At 37.4% G+C, this 22,946-nt stretch overlaps 1 protein-coding gene across 4 annotated transcripts in view; it reads right to left on the bottom strand.

Annotated features, from left to right (window-relative positions):
- IL18RAP (interleukin 18 receptor accessory protein) overlaps positions 1–22,946 on the bottom strand; it is a 41,234-nt gene that overhangs the window by 16,919 nt on the left and 1,369 nt on the right. For all 4 annotated transcript variants that reach the window (XM_012740537.2, XM_012740540.2, XM_012740539.2 and 1 more), the window contains 3 exons: positions 18,126–18,297; positions 17,332–17,656; positions 17,054–17,237 (listed from right to left, as the gene is read on the bottom strand). In XM_012740537.2, the coding sequence (XP_012595991.2) occupies positions 17,054–17,237; positions 17,332–17,656; positions 18,126–18,195 (579 nt within the window). In that variant the 5' untranslated portion in view covers positions 18,196–18,297. The remainder of the gene's footprint in view (positions 1–17,053; positions 17,238–17,331; positions 17,657–18,125; positions 18,298–22,946) is intronic.

Raw genomic sequence — 22,946 nt, 5'->3', positions numbered from 1 at the left:
GCTGATACATGAGAGCACTGAGAATTAATCTAGCATTTTCTGGTTCTGAGTTTCATGTTCTGATTGAGGAATTTCCCTTCCGCTTTGCCTGCCGACTGGTAGAAGCAGGGATTCCCCCACTCCAAATCTCTGGTGTGGTTCCTGTGGTCCAAAAAGGAATTTCCAGTAGGTTGGCTAGGAGCCTGAGAGGAAGCCCAGAAGACTTGTCAGAGAGAGGCAGCTGCTGGGAGGAAGTAGCAAAAGGCCAGAAGGTACGAACATACGAGCTTAAATATTTGTTAGGTGATCTCAAGGACCAAGAAACTTTGCAATAAAAGTGTAAGATCTTGGTCAAGGGGGTGAAAATTCAGAGATAAACTTTAAAGAACACAGTAAAAGCACGTGAAGATCAGAATTTAGAGGGGAAGGGTGTAGTAAATCACGAGAAAGTAGCAGAGAAGGGATGTAGGGTGTCATTAAGACCTCAGCTGAGTCACTGGGGAACATGGGGCATAACCACATGGACCTGATTTCTTAGTGCTAAGTATGGCTTAGCACGTATCATTAAGACTTTATGACGTGGAACTCAAAGGAGACATCACAGAAAAGAAATTAGCAATTTATGCCAAGGATGATGGGAAACCTTCATATAATACAGTTACAAATGATCTCAGTAGGAAAGAGACAGGCTAATGTAAATGCATAGGGAGCTCTTTATTTTGCTCATTTGTGAAGCAGTTGTGAACAAAATATGGAAGGAAGAACATCCACCAGTGTGAGTCTACATGAATACTGTCAATACAGTGTGAATATGTATTGACAGTATTGTCAATAAGTTCTGTCAATAAAGTTCTAGATAAAACTCAGGCGTACAAAATAAAAAAGGCTGAAGACATTAAGAAGGACTTTTAAAGGTATGTGTGAAGCAAAGAAAGGAACAAAGTTATTCTTACTACTAGACACAGTTATGATGATATTATACTACAATCTCAACAAGTGTTTATACTGCCAGTCAGTACAGCTACTCCTGGGAGGATTGTACACACTATATAATTCTATGGGAATGGTGCTCCCTATAATTGGGCAAAACAGTGGAGCTTCTAGCTGAGCTTTTACTCCCTAGTCTGGGAGGACTCTCAGGATCTACATTTCTAGTCCTGTCCTCTCTGATGGACTTCAGGTTTTCATGTCCATGTTTCATGCCCTATCATGGACCCATGTGTCCAGATCTGTACACATTACCTCTCTCCCACTTCTAATTGAATTAATTTCTACTTTCTCTGGTAAATGACAAGTGGTAAGTTAGTAAACACCGTGAATATATTTTGAGCCAGAAATACTCAAAATATTATAATCATTTCTTTTATATACCCTGAATCAAAGCTTTTAATCTTTTTATTTCATAAAAATATCACTAGCATCTGCCACCTTATTTTGGTTCCCTCTTCTAGTTCCCTGAGTCAGGATTCACACTTGTAAAGTTCAAATACATCAAGAGGGTCCCAGTAACCATCTCGCATGATCAACCCACAACCTTCATTTCTAACCTAACTCTTATTATACCATTCAAGAACTCTCTGCTCCATCATGCTGAGCCCTTGCCATTCACTGAATATGCCCTTTTTTTTTTGTTTCTGTTGCCTATGTTGCTCTTTCTTGCTAAGTATAACACTGCAGTCTCTTGCCCCAATTATCAACTGAGAATATTATATTTATACATAATTTTTGCACTAATACTTATGTTTTAATGGGAAAAGGGTACATTATGGAAATTATGATGATGGGCTAGATGTGACTCCCTAGTGAAAGTCTTAATTAATTATTTAACAGGTGGTTTATGAACCCTTAGGAAAGGAAGTAATGGTTAATATCAGCCAGCTTGCATTCATTCACAACAATCTTATCAAAGTTATATCATTTTCCTTCATGACTGAATGGTTAGACCAGAAGCTCAGACGAATATAGCAGACACAGTATTTCTTCACTATAGTGAGTTACTTGGAAAGTACTTTCATGATCACTCTGTTAAACAAAAGACACATGTGGGCTGAAAGGACATTTGGGTGCCTCCTTTCTTAATTGAGCAGCAATACACTCAAGTGTGGATTAATGGACCATGCATAACTAGAAGGATCACTGTCCTCAGAGCTAACCTGTTCAGTAATTTTACTAGACTCTTGAGCGAGCACATATTGCACATGCTTATCTCTTCTATAAGCCTCAGATATCTGGGTGTGATGGTTAATGTGTTGGAATTCAAAATCAGAATTCCAGTATCTTGACATATGGAATGATGCACTAAAGCCAAAAAATTATAATTTAATAGGAATGAATGTGAAATCATGAGTATGAGCTACAAATTCTATTCCATAAGCACAAAATAGAGATAATTGGCTCAATTTTAGTTCTTGTACAAAATACCTGCCTGCCAATTCCGAATAAATGAACCATATAATGAGGCTGTCCCAAAGCTAAAGCAATTGTAGGCTGCATTAATATTCTGTTCAGAACAAGGAAGGAAATAGTTCCTCTGTTTTCAGTATTGATTAGACAGCATGCGCATTATTGTATTGAACAAGGTGTTAGGAAGCTGTCCAGCATCATGAGAGTTCTGAAATGTTCACAGTGAGAACAATTGAATGGGCCAATGTATCAATTTGGAAATAGTTTTCAAAAGTATAATCTAAGTTATCTTTACATCTTCCCTATTTAGAAACACGTTAAATTTGGAGTCTAAACATCTCACCATGCACAGCAATTCTCCATGGTACTAGACTCACAGACTGCCAACAGTTGCCAGTTATAAGAACTAGGCCAAAAAGAAATGAGAAGAAGTAGCGGCAGGTCTAGGTGAAAAAATTCCATGGAACACTGACCTCAAAAACAACCCAGCAGCCATATCACCATTGTGGCAAGTGATTGTGGCATGAGTGAGATTGTTTTAAACCACCAATGGAAATGTTAATTCAGGGTACATATCCTACTGACAACAGGTGACAGAGGTGTCAGTGAAACCCATACCCTGTTGCCCGAGGTCATTCTAGAAGAGACTTTCCTACTGCTCTTCATTATAATTTTGTCTTGTGTCAAAGATTTGCTGAGCTGAACATCATAAAACCACCATCCCATTAAATATAATTATCATTTATTTAAGATAAAGCCTGCTTATGCCAAGGCTATTTTTATTATATTTCTAGAATTAGGAAAATATAGAGAAAATGTTCTTAGAATAAATAACATGTAGCTCAATTTAATTCTGACTTTTTAGCTATTAAATACTTTAATTAAGAATCTCCAAACATGGTGACCCAGCCAGGCACCAGTGCTCTCCTTGAGCCTTCTCTAGGCCAGGAAGCAAGTGCAGGTCAGCAATTATTTGCAGAGGGTTCAGGTGGCCCCACCCAGTCCCAGCAGCCAAGTAGCAACCTAACCAAGCCTCATAGCTCTGCTTAAGGCTACCCTAGACCCAGAGGCAAAATCAAGTCCACACATATCTGTGGAGCATAGCCTCTGCCTCTACTCACCCTGAGTGGCTGAGTAGCAACCACAGATAACTCATCTTGTTTTGAAGCCTTGTGTGTGGCCCTGCCTAACTACAGATTCTAAACAACAGTACCACCCAGCAGGGAAAATAATCTGAAACCTTGACTAATCACAGGCAATCTCAGAGCCCAGCCAGCAGCTCTGCCTGACCACAGAGATTAGCCAGTGGTCTCACTGGACCACAGAGCATAGCCAACCATTCCATCTGACCTCAGAGTACAAGTAACAGCCAAGCCCAGTAGAAAACCTGACACCAAGATCTGCTTATATGGGGTGACTACCAGCTGGCCCATCTAGAATCCCAGGCTAGACTAAATAGTGAAGGTCTATCACTACCTGAGAACATATGCAAAGACCAGAAGAGGTGACTATTTGTTCAAACGTGCAGGCACAAATGAATGGACCTACAGATTACGAGAAGTCAAGAAAATAGGACATCACCAAAAGAAACTAATAAAGCTATTATAATGGAACCTGAAGAAATGGAGACCAATGAAATAACTGACGAAGAATTCAGAAGGGTCATCTTAAAGAAATTCAGGGAACTCAGGAAATATGGATAGAAAATCAAATTAATTTTAGAAATAATTCATAAATAAAATGAGAACTTGGAAAAAGAAATAGAAACAATTAAAAATGGAAATCCTAGAGATAAATAATATTAATAGACTGATTGCACTAAAAATAAATGGATAGAAAACTTTAAGCAGAAGAAAGAATCAGTGATCTTGAAGTTAGGAAATTTGAAATTATCCAGTCAGAGGAGCAAAAAGAATAAAAAATAATGAAGAAGGCTTAGGGAATTATGGGATATCATCAAGAGAAATAAGCTTCGCACACATAATAGGAACTTTAAAAGAAAAAAACAGACAGAAAAACCATTATTTAAGGAAATAATGACTGAAAATTTCCCAAATCTGGGGAAAGACGATATGAAATGCAAAAAGCTCAAATGTCTCCAGACAAATTCAACCAACTGAGGGGTTCACCAAGACACATGATAAGCAAATTATCAAAAATCAATGACAAAGAATATTGAAAGCAGTAAGAGGTAAGAGATGCATCATATTCAAGGAAATACCAATATGATATTAGTGAACTTCTCAGCAGAAACTCTGTAGGCCAGGAGAGAGTGGGATGATATGTTCAAGGTGCTGAAGGGGAAAAACAAAGAGTTAACCAAAAATATTTTACTCAGCAAAGCTTTTCTTCAGAAATGAGAGAGAAATAAAAAGTTTTCCAGATGAACAAAAGCTAAGGGAATTCATGGTCACTAGGACTACTTTATAAGAATTGCTAAAGGGAGTTCTTTAAGCTTAAATGAAAGGCTTCTAATTAATAATCAAAAAATGAAACTAGAAAACAATAGTATAAGTGATGTGTAGTCATATTGAGAATTCTCTAGTGCTTACCATAACTATATAAAGCAATTTTATATCTACCATGAAGTTTAAAAGACAAAAGTAACAAAAAAAGTAGCTACGATAAATTGTTAAAGGATACAAACTACAAAAAATGAAAATTTTGACATAAAAATTATAAAAGGTAGTGGGGAAAGGGTTAAAGTATAGTTTTTTGATGTGACTAAAGTTAAGTTGTTATAACTTAAAATTGCTTGTTATAAGGATAGGGTGTTTTAAGTAAACCTCATTGTAACCACACACACACAAAAAAAAACCTGTAGTAGCTGCACAAAATAGAAAAAGAAAGGACTCAAAACATAACACAACTGAAAACTGTCAAAACACAAAGGAAGACAGTAATAGAGGAAAAAATAAATTTAAAAACTGCAAAATACCCAGAAAACAAATTATAAAATGGCAGTAACAAGTTCTTATCTATCAATAATTACCTTGAATGTAAATGAATTAAGTTCTCTAATAAAAAATCATAGGAAGGCTGAATGGATTTTTTTTAATCCAACCATATGATGTCTACAATAAACTCACTTTACTATTAAAGATGCACTGAAAGTGAAAGAATGGAAAACATAGTTTACACAAATAAAACCCAAAGAGAGTCTATATCTAAAAAATAGACTTTAAGTAAAAAATTATTTAAAAAGGCAACAAAGACTATTATATAATGATAAAGTGTCAATTCACTAAAAGGACATAACAATTTTAAATATATATGCACCCAACTTCAGAGCACCTAAATACATAAAGCAATCATTAAATGAAGGAAGAGATAGACTGTGATACATTAATAGTAGGGGACTCAGTGCCCCTATTTCAAAAATTGACAGATCATCTAGAAAGAAAATTAGTTTTAAAAAAGTTGAATTACAGTTTAGACCAAATAGAACTAACAGACATATACAAAATATAGTATCTAATAGCTGCAGAATATACATCATTACAAGCACACACAGAACCTTCTCCAAAATAGATAATAGTATGTTAGCCCAAAAAATATCTTTAAAAAGTATGAGGATTGAAATTATCCCCTTAATCAAGTATTTGTTTGGACCACAATGGCATAACACTAGAAATCAGGAATAGGAAATACCTTGGAAAATACATGAATACATGGAAATTAAACAACAAGCTCCTAAATAACCAATGGGTCACAAAGGAAATAAAAAAGGAAATTTAAAAAGACCTTGAGACAAATAAAAATGAAAACACAACATACCAAACCTTATGGAATGCAACAAAAGAATCCTGAAAGGGAAATTAATAGCAATGAATGCCTACATCAAAAGATTTCAAAAGAAGAAAGATTTCCAATAAACAACTTAAGATAACACCACAAGGAGCTAGGAAAAAAAGAAAGAACTAAACTCAAAGTTTGCAGAAAGAAGGAAATAAAGATTAGAGCAGAAATAAATGAAATATAGATTAGAAAAAGCAATATGAAAATAAATGAAGCTAAAAATTGTTTTTGTGCAAATATAAATAAAATCAACAAAAGCTTAGCTAGACTAGAAAAATAGAGAAAACTCAAATAAATCAAATAAAAATGAAAGAGGATATATTACAAGTGATACCACAGAAATAGAAAGGATCATAATCTACTATGAACAATTATATGCAAACAAAATGGATAATCTAAAACAAATGTATAAATTCCTAGATATATGCAACCTACTAAGATTTAATCATGAAGAATGAAACTCTGAACAGACCAACAATGAGTAAGGGAACTGAATCAGTAAAAATAAAGCCTCTCATCAAAGAAAAGCTCAGGAGTGGATGGTTTCACTGCTGCATTCTATAAAACATTTAAAGAAGACTAATATAAATTCATCTCAAACTCTGCCAAAAATTGAAGTGGAAGGAATACTTCCAAACTTATTTTGTGAGGATAGCATTATCTTGATACCAAAGCAAGAGAAGGACAGTACAAGAAAAGAAAATTCCAGGCCAATATGCATGAAGAATATAGATGCAAAAATTCTCAACAAAATATTAGCAAACTGAATTCAACCACACATTAAAATAATCATTCACTATGATCAAGTGAAATTTATCCCTGGGATGCAAAGATGGTTCGACATACACAAATAAATAAATATTAACAAAATGAAGGATAAAAAAATATGTGATCCTCTCAATAGATGCCAGGAAAGCATTTGACAAAATTCAACACCCTTCATGATACAAACTCTGAACAAATTAGGTATAGAGAGAATGTACATGAACACAATAAATGCTACATATGATAAACTCATAGCTAACATTATATTCAATTGTGAAATGTTTAGAGCCTTTCCTCTAAGATCAAGAGCAAGACAAGAATGTCCACTGTCACCTCTTCTTTTTAACAGAGTACTGGAAGTTCTGGTCAGAACAGTTAGGCAAGAGAAAGAAATAAAATGCATCTTAATAGGAAAGAAAGCAGTAAAACTGTGTCTATCTGTGGATGACATAATCTTATATATAGAAAAGTTTAAAGACTACAACAAGAAACTGTTAGAAGTGATAAAAAAATTCAGTAAATTTTCAGGATATGAACTCAACATACAAAAATTAATAGTGTTTCTACATATAATAATGAACTATCTGAAAGGAAAATTAAGAAAATAAGGCCATTTGCAATAGCAGCAAAAAAATTAAAATACTTAGGTAATTTAAACAAGGAAGAGAAAAATCTGTTTATTAAAAACTGTCAAAAACTGATGAAAGAAATGAAATAAAACATAATAAATGCAAAGATATCCTGTGTTCATAGATTGAAAGTATTAATAGTGTTAAAATGTTCTTACTACCCAAAGTGATCTACAGATTTAGTGCAATCTTTATCGAAATTCCAATATTATTTCCCATAGAAAGAGAAACTACTTTCCTTAAATTCACGTGGAACCATAGGAGAACCCAAAAAACCAAAACAATCTCGAGCAAACAAAAACAAAGCTGAAGGTATCACACACCCTGATTTCAAAATATATTGTAAAGCCATTATAATCAAAATAGCATTAGACTAGCATGAAAACAGATATATCACCCAATGGAAAAGGAGAGAAAGCCAAGAAATAAACCCACAAATTATTGTTCAGTTTATTTTTGATAAAGATGCCAAGAGTACACAATGGGGAAAGGATATTTTCTTCAATAATGGTGTCAGAAAAACTGATTGTCTACATGCAGAAGAATAAAATTGGACGTTTATCTCACATCATGTTCAAAAATCAATTCAAATTAGATTAAATATTTAAAATATAAGACCTAAACTAAAATTACTAGAAGAAAACATAGGGGAAAAGTTCCACAACAATGGTATGGATTAAAAAAGCAAATATAGACAAATGAAATTGCATCATACTGAAAACCTTTTAGACAGCAAAGGAAATAACAGAATGAGGAAATAATATACTCAATGGAGGAAAATATTTACAAACTTTGATAAGGAATTATTTCCCAAAATATATAAGGAACTCCAATAACTTAATAACAACAAAACAAACAGCCCAATTAAAAATGGGCAAAGGATCTAAACACACATTTCTCAAAAGAAAACATGGAAATAGCAGGTATATTAAAAATATGCTCAAACCCCCATAATACGGTAAAAACAAAATACTGATGTTTAAGAATAAATAAATAAATAAATATGCTCAGCATCACTAATAATCAGGGAAATTCAGATTAAAACTATAATGACATATCACCTCATATCTGTTAGAATTGCTCTTATCAAAAAAATGAAAGGTAAGTGTTGGGGGGACCAGGGTGGGGAAATGCTCAGGCTACTTCACACCAATCCCTGCTGCCACTGCCAGACCTGGGCAGGGTGATTGCTCATACCACAGCACACCAACTGCCCATGCCAACCACAGGGAAATGATGAGATGTAGGAGAGCAGCAGTTTTAAAGGCTCATAGTGCATCTGCTCCTCTCCTACCAGTGCAATCTTCCAGAGTAGGATTCAAATGCATCATCCATGGATTTCTCTCTCTCTTCACTGAGCCATAAACTTCCCACCAGAGAAGAACAGGTGTACCACAAACCTATCTCTCTTGAGCTGAAAGAAGAGGCTCCAGATGAGAAAGAACTAGAATAAAAGCTCCAGCAACATGAAAAAACAGGCTGTTTTTACACTCCCAAAGAATCACAATAGTTCTCCAGCAACTGACTCCACAGAAAGGAAACTGTTGAAATCTCACATATGGAATTCAGAATATGGATAGCAAGTAAGATCAATTAGACTAATGAGAAAGTTGAAAACCAACACAAAGAAAAAAAACATAATTCAGGAAATGGAAGAAAAAAATCACTAAGGAGATAGATAACATAAGAAAAGATATAACAGAACTCATAGAAATGTAAGTCATTTAGGAAATTTCAAAATACAGTATAAAGTTTTAACAATAGACTATATCAAGCAGAAGAAAGAATTTCAGAGCTTGAACAAAAGACTTTTGAATTAACTCAGTCAGTCAAACATGTAGAAAAAAGAATTAAGAGGAATGAACAACCTCTCAGAGAAGTGTGGGACTATGTAAAGCAAACAAATATAATAAACCTAGGTATCCCTGGGGAAACAAGAAAAAGCAAGCAGCATGGAAAACCTATTTGAGGGAATAATGGAAGAAAACTTCTCTGGTATCACTAGAAATTTAAATATCCAGAATCAAGAAGCTCACTGAACACCTGAAAGATTCATGGCAAATAGGACATCACCATGGATGGCACATAGTCATAAGTCTGGCCAAAGTCACAGTGAAGGAGAAAATACTACAAGTGGAGAGAGTAAAGCAAAAAATATCTTACAAAGGAAAACCCATCAGACTAATGACAGACTTCTCAGCACAATCCTTATAAGCAAGAAGGGATTATGGTCTCACCTTTAGTCTTCTTAAACAAAATAATTGTCAGACAAGAATTCTGTATCTTGCAAAACTAATTTTTATAAATGAAGGAGAAATAGTTATTCCCAGACAAGTAAACACTAAGGGAATGTGTCATCATTAGACCTGGCCTACAAGATATGCTCAGAAGTGCTCTACATGGAACAGATCAATACCCACCAATGTAAAAACACCCGAAAGTTAAAGCTCACAGCTCTTATAAAACTGTAAAATGAGAAAGAAAACAGAGAAACTTGGTAACAATTAACATGATAAACAGAACACTGTCTTACATATCAATACTAACATTGAATGTAAATGGTCTTAATGCCTCAGTTAAAAGATATAGCTTGGCTGATGGACTAAAAAAAAAAACCCAAACCCAAATATATGCTGTCTCCAAAAATCCATTTAACTTGCAAAGATTCTCAAAGACTCAAGGTAAAGGGATGGAAAAAAATATTCCCCGTAAACAGAACAAAAGCAAGCTAGAATAGCTATTCTCATATAAGATAAAATAGACTTTAAATGAACAATGGCAAAAAAAAGACAAAAATAGTACTTACATAATGATAAAGGGAGCAATTCAACAAAAACATATAACAATCCTAAATATATATGTACCTAACAGATGAACTTTCAGATTCATGAAACAAATTCTACTAGATCTAATGAAAAAAAATAAAGAGCAACATCATAATGATGAGTGGCTTCAACATCCCACTGGCAGAATTGGACAAATAATTGAGGCAGAAAATCAACAAAGAAATGATGGACTTAAATGGAACTCTAGAACAAATGGACCTAACAGACATTTACAGAATATTCTACCCCAAATCAAAGAATATTCATTGCTCTCATCAGAAAATGAAATATTTTCAGGATAAATCATATGTTAATCCACAAAACAAGTCTCAGCAAATTCAGAAAAATGGAAATCACACCATATATCTTCTCACACCACAATAGAATAAAAGTAGAAATCAATTTGAAGAGAAATTATCAAAACAACAAAAATACATGGAAATTAAACAACCTGCTGATGAGCAATCCTTGGGTCAAATCCTTGATGAAATTAAGATGAAAATAAAACGATTTTCCAGTTGAATTACAAAGACCACACAAGTTTCCCCAAACTTCTAGGATAGAGAAAAAGCAGTGCTAAGAGTGAAGGTCATAGCCTTAAATGCCTACATCAAAAAGGCAGAGAGATCACAAATAACAACCTAATGTCATACCTCAAGGAACTAGAAAAAGGAGAACAAACCAAACCCAGAGCTAACAGAAGAAATGAAATATGAAAGCTCAGAGAAACACTAAACAAAATGGAAATAAAAACAAATAAAATAATGCAAAGGATCAATGAAACAAACATTTGGTTCTTTGAAAAGATAAATAAAATTGATAGACCACTAGCTAGATAAACCAGAAATAGAAAAGACAAGACTTAAATAAAATCAATCAGAATTAAAAAAGAGCAACTGATACCACAGAAATACAAAGTATCATCCATGACTACTATAAAAATTTCTATGCACACAAATTATAAAATCTAGAGGAAATGGATACATTTATGGAAACACACAGTCTCCCAAGCTTGAATCAGGAAGAAATAGGAACCTTGAAGAGACCAATAATAGGTAGCAAGTTTGTAACACTAGTAAAAAATCTCTCCCCCCAAAATAGCCCCCAAACAAATGGATTCACAGCATAATTCTACTAGACCTTCAAAAAACTGTCACATATCCTACTGTAACTTTTCCATAACATCAAGAAGGAGGGAATCCTCCTTAACTCATTCTATGAAGCCAATATTACCCCGATGTCAAAGCCAGGAAAGGGCACTGTAGAAAAAGAAAACTACAGACCAATATCCCTCATGAACATAGATGCAAAAATCCTCAACAAAATACTAGCAAACTGAATCCAATTGCACATGAAAAGGATAATTCACCATGATCAATTTGATCCCAGTGATGCAAGGGATTGTTCAATATATGCAAATCAATAAATGTAATTTACCACATAAACAGAATTAAGAACAAAAATCAAATGATCATCTCAATAGATCCAGAAAAAGCATGTACTTGGCAGTTTCCATTAAAAGAAAGAAGAAAAAAGCATTCAATAAAATCCAGCACTCCTTCATAATAAAAACTCTCAACAAACTAGGCATAGAAAGAGCATACCTCAAAATAATAAAACCCATATATAGCAAACCCCACAGCCAACACCATACTGAATGGGGGAAAGTTGAAAGAATTCCCTTTAAGAAGTAGAACAAGACAAGGATGTCCACTATCACCACTTCTATTCAATATAATACTAGAAGCTCTAGCCAGAGCAATCAGGCAAGAGAAAGAAAAAAAAAGGGGGCATTCGAATCAGGAAAGAGGAGGTCTAATTACCCTTGTTTGCCAATGATATGAACTTTTATCTAGAAAACCCTAAAGACTCCACCAAAAGACTCTTAGAATTGCTAAATAAATTCAGTAAATTCTCAGATTAGAAAATTAATGTACACAAATCAATAGCATTTCTACATACTAATAAGAGAGTGAGAGTCAAAATAAGAACTCAATACAATTTATAATAGCTGCAAATTAAACAAAATACCTAGGCATATACTTACTCAAAGAGGTGAAATATCTCTACAAGGATAACTAGAAAACACTGATCAAAGAAATCATAGATGACACAAACAAATGGAAAAACATCCCATGCTCATGGATTAGAAAAATCAGCATTGTTAAAATGCCAGTACTGCCCAAAGTGATTTACAGATTCAATGTAATTTCCATCAAAATACAAACATCATTTTTCATAGATCTATTAAAAAAATACTAAGCTTCATATTGAACCAAAAATGAGCTCAAATAGCCAAAGTAATCCTAAGCCAAATGAACAAATCTGGAGGCATCACATTACCTGACTTCAAATTATACTACAAGGCTATAGTAACCAAAACAGCATGGTACTGGTAAAAAGGTAGACACATAGACCAATGGAGTAGAATATAGAACCCAGAAATAATACCGTATAGCTATGATCAACTTCTTTTTGACAAAGCAGACAAAAACATACATTGTGAAACGGATGCCCTATTTAATAAATGGTATTGGGAGAACGGGATAGCCACATGCAGAAGAATGAAACTGGATCCCTATCTCTCACCATATACAAAAATTAACTCAAGATGAATCAAAGACTTCAATCTAAGACCTGAACCCATACAATTTCTAGAAGAAAACATTTTTAAAAAACCCTTCTGGACATTGGCAGAGGGGAAAAGAATTTATGACTAAGACTCCAAAAGTGAATACAGAAGCAACAAAAAAAAAATAAATAAATGGGGACTTAATTAAACTAAAAAGTTTCTGCACAGCAAAGGAAATAATCAACAGAATAAATTAAAAACCTATGGAATGGGAGAAAATGTTGTAAACTATATACCCGACAAAGGGCTAATATTCAGAATCTACAAAGAACTCAAACAAATCAAAAAGAAAAAAATAAATAACCCTACCAAAAAGTGGGCAAAATACATGAACAGATTTTTTCAAAAGAAGATATACAAATAGTAAAAAAAAAAATGTAAAAATATTTAACATCACTAATTATCATGGAAATACAAACTAAAATCACAATGAGATATCACCTTACCCCTGTCAGAATGGTGATTATTAAAATTCAAAAACAACAGATAGTGTGAATGTAGTGAAAAGGAAATGCTCATATACTGTTAGTGGGAATGTAAACTAAAACAACCACTATGGAAAACAGTACAGAAATCCTTCAAAGAACTAAAAGTAGACCTACCATTCAATCGAGCAATCTCACTACTGGGTGTCTATCTAAAGGGAAAAAAGTCATTTTACAAAACAGACACCTTCACCCAATTGTTTATCACATCATAATTCATAGTTGCAAATATATGGAATCAGCCTAAGTATCTAATAATGAACTAATAAGTGGATAAAGAAGATATGATGTACACACACACACATACACACACATGCACAATGGAGTATTACTCAGCCATAAAAAGGAATGAAATAATGTCTTTTGCAGCAACTTGTATGGAACTGGAGACTACTATCCTAAGTGAAGTATCTTAGGAATAGAAAAGTAAATATCACATGTTCTCACTTACAAGTGGGAGCTAAATGAGGGAACATATGTTCATAAGGGGCTGTAGTATACATTGAAAATTAAGCAGAGAGAAGGGTGAAAAGGGGTTGAGGGATAAAAATCTACCTATTGGGTACAGTGTACACTATTCTGGTGATGAGTACAATGAAAGCCTTGACTTCAGCATCATACAATCGATACACATAACAAAAAACACGCACAACCCCTAAATTTTTTAAAATTAAAAACAAGATAAATGTTGGCAAGAATGTGAAGAAGAGAGAAAGAACTCTTACACATTGCTGATGGGAACGTAATTTAGGGCAGACATTATTGAAAACTCTATGAAGGTACCTCAGAAAACTAAAAAATAGAAATACTATATGATCTAGCAATGCCACCTTTGGAATTGGTATATGTCTTTGGAATATATACTTTGGTATGTAGCCAAAGGAATTGAAATAAATAATTCAGAATAAATATTTCAAACAAATATATCTGCACTCTCATGCTAATTACAGCACTATTCACAGTAGCCAATACATGAAATCAACCTAAGTGTCTATCAACTGATGAATGGATGAAGAAAATATAGCATATATGCGTAATTGAATACTGGTCATCCTTAAAAAGAAGGACACTCTTTCATTTGCAGCAACATGAATGAATGTGGAAGACATTAAGCTAAGTGAAATAAACCGGGCACAGAATGACAGCTCATATGTAGAATATAAAAAATTTGACCTCATAGAAGTAGAGAATAGAATAATGATTACCAGATGCTCAGTTGAGGGGAGAAGGGGGTGAATGGAGAGATGTTGGTCAAAGAATACAAAGTCTCAGACAGACAGGAGAAATAAGTTTTGAAATCTATTTCATAGCAGACTAACTGTAGTTAATAATAATATATTGTATATTTCAAACAACTAAGAGAGTAGATTTCAAATGTCTCATCACAAAAAATAACTAAGCTTGATTTAATCATTCCACATTGTATACATATATCAAAGCATCACATCATCATCATAATTGTATACACTGTACCCTGTAAATGTAGGTAAGTATGATTGATTTATTTAAAAGAATAAAAAATACCATAATAAAATAAAACAGCTGAAGAACATTTTAAAAGAATCTCCAATCCTAAATTATTTCATGTACCTACTAAAAATATTTTAGAACCCTCCAGAGACTCTAAGCTCCAGGATTTATTTCAGTTGGATATTCTGTACATCTTGTAGGTATATCCCTGGTCAGCAGTTTCATTCGAATTAAATAATATCATGTTCATACTCTCAACAAGTGTCAGCTTCCTCTGTTCAGAGATCTTAAGTATGACCCACCTACCATACGAGAAACTGGGGGTTAGCATGAAGGAAAGGGACACTTGGGTTATTCCCTGTCTAATGTCATCACTTTTAGTGATACGCTACTGCCATGAGGTCTGCAATGTCCAGATTACTGTGTATGTGCATACGTGTAATTCATGAAACACAACCTTAACTAAGACCTGTCCAAATCTCTATCAGAAGAGGAAAAATTTTAACAACAACTATCATTTGTCTACTTTTAGAACAGCTGCATGTTCAACATTAAACATATACTTATGTTTACAGTCGAAGTTTCAGAGAAGTGAAAGAAAACTTCCTTTTGTGACTGCCGTACAGCTTTAGGGTTTAGCTTACAAGAGCAATAGATGCAGAGAGCTGGCCAACAGTACTGCGTGGCTCGTGCTCACCTGAAAAGTGAATATAGCTTTCATGTTGGGTACACCGTCATTGAAAACTCAAACACGTTTTCATCTGAAATAACTGGGGCAAAGTTGCTTTGCTGGACTAGGAGCAGCCCACCCAGACAGCGTCCCATCTGTCATCCCTGATCACAGATACTTTGAACCAAGGGAAGTGTTGTTCTTGAGAGAGAACTGAAAATAATGAACAGAAGTATTGACTCTTCTTACTAACCTCATTTTAGAGATTATAAAATTAACGTTTCTGGAGTTAGAGTTTTATAGAGGCCACCATTCTCTCATTGTCATTTTAAAATACAAATGTGAGGCCACAGCCACACCATCCGCCCTGTCCGTGTGCTTATTTCTGTCCACCTGTCATCGCAGAGTCTGAAGAATCAAGTGAGGAAATGCCTTCTCTCTCCACACTAACTATACCTAACTGCACCCCCAGGAGTCTCTGATTCTTAAATTTTGGGGTGCATGAAACCACCAGATAAACACGATCCACCTTTCTGACTTTAAGCAGTGGCAATTTTAAATGGTATTTTTAAATTTACAAACAACATTATAAAGCTGAGTGTCAAATTGTGCATAATTTTTAAGGCAAAGTATTGGGCTTCAGATATTGCGAATGGAGGGGAGCAGTATAGAGTCTCTTCCCAGAATCCACCACTTAGGGTTTAACTGACACAAGGCTCTGTTGAAGGAGATATTTAAGCAGCATTTACACATCTGCTAGCACTTGGAAAAACTGTAAGCCATGATGGAAATGTGAAATGTTTCTGTTACAGGAGTTCGTGTACATGCGGTCGATGACTCAACATCATTATGAAACTTACCCCTTGTTCCCTTTTTCTCTGAGCGCTGTGCTCACTCCCCACCATCTCACCTGTACAAAACACCTGTTACCCAGGGCCACCCTGGGCTTCTCCTAACTGTCCTCCCAGATGTGTCCTTTTTGGAAAGTACTCCAGTCTCCTATTTCTTTCACAAACCCTTTAAGACTTTCTTGTCTGGTGTCCCCTTCCCCTTCTCTGTACCCACTGCTTTCTAAAGACAGCAAAAATGAATTAACCTGTCCTTCTGCATTACCAGATGTAAGCTTATGTCTTACTTCATGTGTGATATACTTGAATTTTGAAAATGTTTCTGGCATTGATCAAAATGGTGGTTCTAATAATTAGAATATCAGGCTCTGTGTGTCTATCCAGGGGCCGAGATCACTTTAGAAAGTCAGTTCTGCACAGGCATGGGGCTGGTTTTTGAGAAGTTCTACACCTCAGATTCTTGAACATACTTTTCTATAAAGTACCTGCAGAGTAGTTACCATAAAAACAACGTTATTATTATATTCATTTCAGAGAATTCATTCTCACCTGGTACCAGGTCACCTCTGGACTTTGTACACCACTTTGGCAGCTGAGACTGGGGCAATAAATGGAGTTAGTGCTACCAAGAAGTAGGTATTGCTTGTGTAATGCGGGGTTCTCACAAGATGCATTTGGCTGGAACTTAACTTCTAAGACTGTCTTGACACAACAGGCCACATCCTGAGAGCTCCTAGGAGATTAACAAGGTCTTGTGAACATAGATACTTTATCCACATAATAAAGGATTTGGGGATGTTTTCAGATAGGAATGCATTGGAACATACCTAATCCTGGGTCTACAAATATATGACCCAGCAGTATTCATCTCTGGGGCCAAAAAACTAAGTGTATTCTTCTCCTGAATGATGTGGCGAGAAGAGCTTTCTGTAATTTCCTCTAATCGATCTCCACTCTTAGGTTGTAGGTACCACTGGACATCAGACAGGTCCTTACTATCCCCACAGGGCAGGTGTTCAGGGCCTTGTGTTGGTAAGCGTTGACTTCTGTGATAGAAATGTGATTTCTGTGGCTCTGGCAAATCACAAAATAAGACAAACTCTTCATCACTCCTTGAAGAATATATCCAAAGGAGTTTTCTTGTGTAACAATCTGAAAATCACAATAAACAAAACAACACAGAAACACATTAGAAGATGAAACTCTAACTTATATTTACAAATAGTACTTGATTTGGCAAGAGATTAAGCTTCCTTGTGTGTCTTTCTTCTTCACGGGGGCCACTTTGTCAGGGAAAGGAAGTGCAAGTTCTAATTCCCTCGCAGTGGACTTCGGCATGGCCTATAGCGCCTTGGTTTCCTGTGAAAGATGGTCGAACCATTGCTCACTCCTCCTTAGCTGCGCTCACTGAACACTCAGCCGTAGTAACTGAGCCCCCCAGCAATGCTTGGTATCAGCAGAAAGCTGTTCACACGCAATGCTTCTCTCCTACTCTCTTTTTAACAGTAGAAAGGAAAGGCTGTGCATTGACATGCCACGCTGCTGATACACCCAATTATCTGTCACTTTAAGCTTTGACCACAAGACTCGCAGTGTTAACACGAAAAGTGAAAACTCCTACCTGAAATATTAAGTCCTTTCATCCTCTCTCCTGCGACAAGAGAAAGAAACATCCAGCCCAAATAAAGCATTGTTCTCCCCTGTTCCCGTCATCACTTCAGTAACTTTGTTCTGCTGGGCCAGAGTAGAGCAAGACGAGAGTCAGAGCTCCGCCCTGAGTATCCTCTTCATTTCTGTAAATCAAGAAATGGGAAATGGAGAAATCGGAACCAGTGACCAAAATACAAGTCACACAGGAAGCTTTGAAAGGGCAGGTCCTACCCAAACGGGCCTTCGCATACCCATACTTCGTGAGGGTATTTCCATTGGCATGTAGCAGTCTCTTTATCTGTGTCATTTCTTATATTTAGCTCATGACATCCCTTAGACCTATGCACAATACAGAGTGTTCTTTTAATGCCATTTTTTTCCCTCCTGAGTAGGAATAGCTCTGTGAGTAATTTGGAAAGAGTTAGGATTAACTTTTCCTGAAAAGATGACCCAGATTGAATGAAAACATCAGATTCTTCCTAGTTAGGGAAGCTAGAGATATAGCTCCTACCTACAAAATGTTTGTATTAGCTGTTGGAGAATAGAGAAAGCCTGTCTCTCCGTGCCCCAAATAAAAAAGGGAAAGTTGTCCCCAGATGGCATCACTACCAATCTTCTCAAGTAGAAAATGAAGAATAAGTCACCCCAAGAAAGAGAATCAGAGCTGGGCTGTGTCCATGGTGCTTTTATCCCCTTTGTTGTTAGGGTGGTCATGGTAACTTTCAAACCACTTACAAGAGATGAGAGATGAGAAGCCTGGGTGGGTAATATTTGATTATTATTTCATTTTGTTGTAGGTAGAAACTAAAAGGATTTAGCTACAGAACAGTTTTGTTGTGTCTCTTAGAATTCTGAACTATTATCATTAACTTAAAAATAATTTATGTGTAATCCCTGAGGCAATAGTAAGTTCCCCCTGAACTTTGGCTAAACTTTCTCACTAAAACACTTCCACACTGTCATAGGCTCTCTAAGGGAAGTGGAGGGCGGGTAGTAAATGGTACAGTGCCTGTTCTCAAGGGTCTATCACAGTATGGGGAATACGGTCAAAGAAACAATTATTCTGACACTCATTAAAACAATAAAGAAGATTTTACTCAAGACTATTGCAACACAGGTATTGATTAAAACAGGAGAAAGAGAGCAAGTTCACCTCCCAACATAACTGGTTGCGTGGGAATTTATAGCCAAGGAGCAGGGTGGGGGTTAATGGATGGAAAATTACTAAGACACATCAAGGAAACACAGAATCATGCTAAACTGACCTAACAGGATTCTTTCTAAATGCAGGACTTAGATATCAAGGGTGGTGGATGAGGAACTTGCTCAGATATCAACAGTGATCAGATACCAAGAGTGAATGATAACTCAGCAGGATTTTTTGCTAAGACTGAGCTGGGCAGGCCAAAGATAGGATGGGCGCCAAGGCTGAGGCCAAATGGAGAAGAAGGCTCAGGGGACCTGACTAAAAGTTGTCCAGGGAAAGAGTCCTTGTCAACATAAACATGCAGATGAATCATGACAACAAAATGCAATAAAGAAACAAGGTGCGGTGATGACAGGAAAGAAAAAAATAAATAGGGAAGAAAAGAACAAAAGAGAGGAAGAAGGGAAGGAAGGAGAGGGAGGGAAGTTACATTAAATATTAAATGACCACTCTAAAAGTTCCCTTTAAAAATTGTCTCCTCATATTATCCCTGATTTTTTTAAGCCTCTAACAAAATGCATCACTTTCTTTCTCTGTATCTCTCCTCTGCATCTATCCAGCCATGGAAGTGTCTCCTCACTCTTTCCTGTGCTCTTAGGCCATTCTTACAGCCACCACCCCACCCCGGCTTTCCCAGGACCTGTCTTTCCAGGTAGCTCCATCTTTTCTCATAAAGACATACTTAGCTTTTCTCACCTTATAAAATTCTTCATCTGTAACAATCCCCCCACTACATGCACACACACACACACACAAACACACGGAGGAAGTCATTTTAATCATTATGAATTAATTACTAGTAATTAATGTTTCTCTAGCAGAAACATTCAGTTTGAAGAGTCTAAGGAATGGGACTGGAGGGTTCCCAGGGCAGCAGTGCGGGTGGGCTGGGACAGAGGGGGGTCCCGGTGCCAGCCGCATAAGTGGGGAGTCTGCAGTCCCAGAGGAAGGGCAGATGAGGTCCCTGGAGGAACATCAGCCTTTAAGAGTGGGCAAGGGCCTAGGGAAAATAAAGAATTAACAAACCCAGAAGGAAGGCAAGCAGCAGAGCGGAGAGACCACCTTTGCGCTCAGGACAGAGGAAGTCTGGCGGAGAGACTAGACATCGACGTCAGCACCTGCCGAGGAGTCGCACGGGAAAGACTGAGAAGTGCCCACCGGGTTTGCCCCTGAGAGATGAGCAGCGGGGCGAGGTGACAGAGGCTGCAGGATGAAAACAGCAGAGGAGGGAACCAGGAGTGTGGAAGAAGTGCGCCCTCCAGGGCTGCCCAGAGCTGGGAAGCAAGGCGTTGTGGCTCCTGTTGAAAGTGAGAGCACTTTGGGCAAGATTCCCCTGCGAGGGGATGAGTCAGCCTGCCAGCGGGGTCAAGTACAAGTGACAGCGAGGAGGGAGGGCATGGACTCATTCCTCCCGGGACAGAGGCCAGTAGAGATGGGCTCCCGACACCGCGGAGAGATTAATGTGGGTGGGAGGCAGGCCGAGCATGGCAGAATGAGGAGCTCTGCCCAGACCACTCTGGCCAGGTGGGAGCTGCCAGCCCAGGGCGGTGCCACCTGGCTGCTAACCTCAGGGTCTGCTGAGAGCAAGGGCCTGCTCAGGGGAGAAGGAAATGAGCCCTGCAGAGCCTCGGGTTGAAGACCGGGTGAGTGTGGGGGTGGAGGGCGCTAGGGTCACTGTGTTTTTTATCCCCATTGATTCTTACAAGGCCTGCAGTCAAGGAACCAGGCAGGATGAGCAACTGCCTTTAAAGATGTCATCTCCCCACTTGCCTTTGCTTTACCTACGAGACCCTTGAAAGAAAGTCTTTTCCAGCTAGAGCCCCCTGTGACAGTTTCCTAAAAAGCAACCTTGAGAACTTCATTTTCATGCTGAAAACTCCACCAACTCCCAGCACCCATGACATAAAGAGCTGATTCCAATGCACCATGTACAAAACCCTATAGGATTACTTTCCTGGAGAGACTTTCCCTGACCACCTGGATAAAGATGTCCCTCCCTCCCTCCTCACCAGAAGCCATCTCCCCTGTTACTCATTTTACATTACTTTTGTCTTGCATATATTATTGTTTGAAAATATCTCATGCCTAAAACTTTTCTCCCAACTAAAATATAAGTTCCGGCTAGGAGCGGTGGCTCACGCCTGTAATCCTAGCACTCTGGGAGCCTAAGGCAGGAGGATCACTCAAGGTCAGGAGTTCGAAACCAACCTGAGCAATAGTGAGATCCTGTCTCTACTAAAAATAGAAAGAAATTAACTGGCCAATTAAAATATATAGAAAAAATTAGCCGGGCACAGTGGCGCATGCCTGTAGTACCAGCTACTCCGGAGGCTGAGGCAGGAGGATTGCTCGAGCCCAGGAGTTTGAGGTTGCTGTGAGCTAGGCTGATGCCATGGCACTCTAGCTTGGGGGGACAGAGTGAGATTCTGTCTAAAATAAAATAAAATAAAAGTTCCATGCCAGCAGAAACTGAGTCTGTCTTTCTGGGCTCTGCATCCTCTCTCCAGGAACAGTGCCTAGCCAACCACAGAAGTTCAATAACCACTTGTTCAGAATTTAGCCACACTATAGTAGAATTGTTGTTTCATATTCCATGTCTGCATGTCCAAGCTTGTAGTAAATTGGTTATCAAGGCACCAGCAGTCTCCAGCGCTCAGAATTCCCATCCCAAACTTGCGATGACAAACATTCCCTAGTGATGCACCCACCTGCTGACCTTGGACCTCAGGCTGCCTGGGGCTGATTCCAGGCTGCAGCTTTGGCTCTGGGATAGTGTTTCTCAAATTATCTTGATTTTAGGAATCACGTAAAACACTTGTTACAAATGCAGATTTCTGTGCTCACCAAGACTCATTAAATCAGATTCTCAGGGAAAAGAACAATGGAACCCACATCATAAACAAGGGTCAGGGCAATCACTACAATCCAAGAGACATTTTGGGGAAGCCCTGCTCAGGGACAAGCATAGACGTTGGAGAGGTGGATCAGCGCTGAGTTCTAGTAGCTGTTGCCAGCACTGTTGTCAATCGAACAACACACAGAAAAGCCCATTCTAGAAATCTCATGTATATGGGAAAACACACTCACACCTTATGGCTTGTCAGTGTCTACCTTTTTAAGACCATATAGGCTGGGCGCAGTGGCTCACACCTGTAATCCGAGCACGTTGGGAGGCCGAGGCGGGTAGATCACTCAGGGTCAGGAGTTCGAGACCAGCCTAAGCAAGAGCGAGACACTGTCTCTACTAAAAATATAGAAAGAAATTAATTGGCCAACTACAAACATATATAGAAAAAATTAGCCGGGCTTGGTGGTGCATGCTTGTAGTTCCAGCTACTCGGGAGGCTGAGACAGAAAGATTTCTTGAGCCCAGGAGATTGAGGTTGCTGTGAGCTAGGCTGACGCCATGGCACTCTAGCCTGGGCAATGAGTGAGACTCGGTCTCAAAAAAAAGACCATCTAATGTCTAAGTAATGCCTTTAATTCCACCATCACCATAATCCTTCAGAAAATCATAAGGATCCATGCAAGTACAGAGTATATAATTTATTGAGCACTGGGCAACTAAAGCCAAACCAGGCTGCA

Source organism: Microcebus murinus, chromosome 3, assembly GCF_040939455.1.
Source record: "Microcebus murinus isolate Inina chromosome 3, M.murinus_Inina_mat1.0, whole genome shotgun sequence".
Taxonomy (NCBI): domain Eukaryota; kingdom Metazoa; phylum Chordata; class Mammalia; order Primates; family Cheirogaleidae; genus Microcebus; species Microcebus murinus.
This window is presented reverse-complemented; position numbering and strand designations above follow the sequence as displayed.